Source organism: Penicillium arizonense, assembly GCF_001773325.1.
Source record: "Penicillium arizonense strain CBS 141311 chromosome Unknown PENARI_contig186, whole genome shotgun sequence".
Lineage (NCBI taxonomy): Eukaryota > Fungi > Ascomycota > Eurotiomycetes > Eurotiales > Aspergillaceae > Penicillium > Penicillium arizonense.
Window position 1 is genome coordinate 3,333 of NW_019173463.1, and position 2,046 is coordinate 5,378.

A 2,046-nucleotide genomic window follows, 5' to 3' on the forward strand; every position below is an offset into this window, starting at 1 on the left:
AGGGCTATAAACGAAGCATACATGATACGCAGGGAAGTCAATCGATCAACGATTCTCAACGCCTAATCTGGTCAACAAGTCTGCCTCTCACCGGGTCTTCCTCACTAGGAATCTAGTGAATCAACTGTCTACTGGGTTTGCACCATAAGCTGGGCTGAATTACTCCCGTACGTCTCTGAGGCTTCCATCCGCCCTCCAAGAATTACTGCGCCCGTTGGGACACCGCCTAGAGATGGCCAGGACCATAGAGTCATCAAATAGACATTTTGGCTATATAAGCGGGCGGCGCACCAGACTGGAAAAGTCAAACACATCATTTCGTTCATACTCTGTTGAGTCTTCTGACACCAAGTGTCCCTGCCCAAGATGGCCACAAGAGGGGAAAATGAGCTTGTCGAAGTCATGTCCTCTCACAGTGAGCTCAATGACTCTGAAGCACGAGAGTCAATCTCTGAGCACTCCGAGGAAGATATTTCGGAGACGAGTGAAGACCGCGCATTCGTGGTGTCAGACGGAGAGGAATCCGCCTATTCAAACGGATCCTCTGCGTCTTCCAACTACAGCCAGCATTGCCACATGCATTCCAATGACTCTTTTGGTTTCGTAAGTCGCTTGGGGATATCATTTTGAGTGAATGAGCTGACATCTCCAGAATGGCCAGAAAGTACCGATAAGCATAGTTACCAAACGTGTTATTCAACAGAATGAGAGTTCGGTTGTACAATATTTGGTTATATGGCGGTCCTGGGAGCAGGAAAAACCACATATAAGTGGCGCTGTTGAGGAGACTTGATTTGTACTTAGTATTGGAGCTGCGCATAGCCCCAGTTTGTCGGTAAGCCGTCTCTATTTGATGTGCTAAGCATTGTCATCCTTTTTTTCCCAACCAGTCGGCCCTGTCTCCATACGCTGGAGAGAATACGTACATCAATTGGTAGGCTTTCTGCATCATATAGTATCTCCAAAGTGTGATCTGAGCAAGTCTCTTGTTGTTCATTGCACGTGTCTGATTCCCGCCAGCGTATGGTAGAACATGGGCAGCGATAGCAGCCAGCGGTACCAGTGACCCGCAACCAAGCCTCCAACGACCCGAAAAGGACCGAAACTGCGTCCGCATTAGCACACAGAGATCATTGGTGGACCCGAGAGACAATGAGAATAGCGAAGGGAACGCTTTCGGGCGATACCTCTCTACCGAGTCTGCTAACACCTATATCCGTTCAGCGCTGTTAAGCGCACCTTCGACTCAGGATGCCGAAGTAGCCGGCATTGGTACCACTAAAACGGGATACTTAATTCGCTTCAAAGACTCAGGGTCGGCCGAAGCAGCCCGCAACAACACTGAATGGTTGAATGAGCTAGGAAACAACACAAAGCTGGTCAAGCCGCGGTTCGGCATCGTCGTACACCGCACCCCGACAGAGAACTTCGACCTAGAGAATGCGAACTCTCAAGCCATTCAAAGAATTATGGAAGAAAACGACCTAGCCGACAAAGGCTTCCAAATCGAAGAGTTGGCATGGCTTAAGCGGAAAGATAAAGTTCTGGGGAAGTTTGCGTCGCTTGGTATCTGGTTTGACTCTGCAGAAGGAGCCGAATACATCCTCAACAATGGTCTTCTTGTTGGACAAAGATATATCGGTAGCGTGGAACGCCGCGAAATCAAGAAAAAGAGGTGCTTCCGATGCCAACGTTTCGGTCACTTAGCATGGTCGTGCAAGGAAACACCACGCTGTGGACATTGTGCAGGTCAACACGAGCGGCAACGATGCCCCCCAGGGATCAGGGCTAGATGCCTGGATTGTAGCGGCGAACACCCAACTGGTGACCGACAGTGTGCTACACCCGCAACTTCCAACCCCCATCAATGTTAGAAACGAACCTGCGCATACTACAGTTGAACATCATGAAGTCGGGACCTAGGATGGAAGCACTCATCAACGACCACCAAACCCAAAACTTGGATGTACTTCTGATCCAAGAACCCTCGATCACCACCTACCAAACACATGTCAACCACAGCGCCTGGCGGCTATACCGACCAAC

At 49.8% G+C, this 2,046-nt stretch overlaps 1 protein-coding gene across 1 annotated transcript; it reads left to right on the plus strand.

Annotated features, from left to right (window-relative positions):
• Positions 1-366: 366 nt before the first annotated feature.
• Positions 367-1,869, plus strand: PENARI_c186G03264 (uncharacterized protein; the record flags this gene model as incomplete). Its single annotated transcript, XM_022638106.1, has 4 exons — positions 367-603; positions 653-710; positions 1,021-1,646; positions 1,708-1,869. Coding segments are annotated over 4 exons (1,083 nt in total), but the record flags the coding sequence as incomplete, so codon positions are not given.
• Positions 1,870-2,046: the final 177 nt, after the last annotated feature.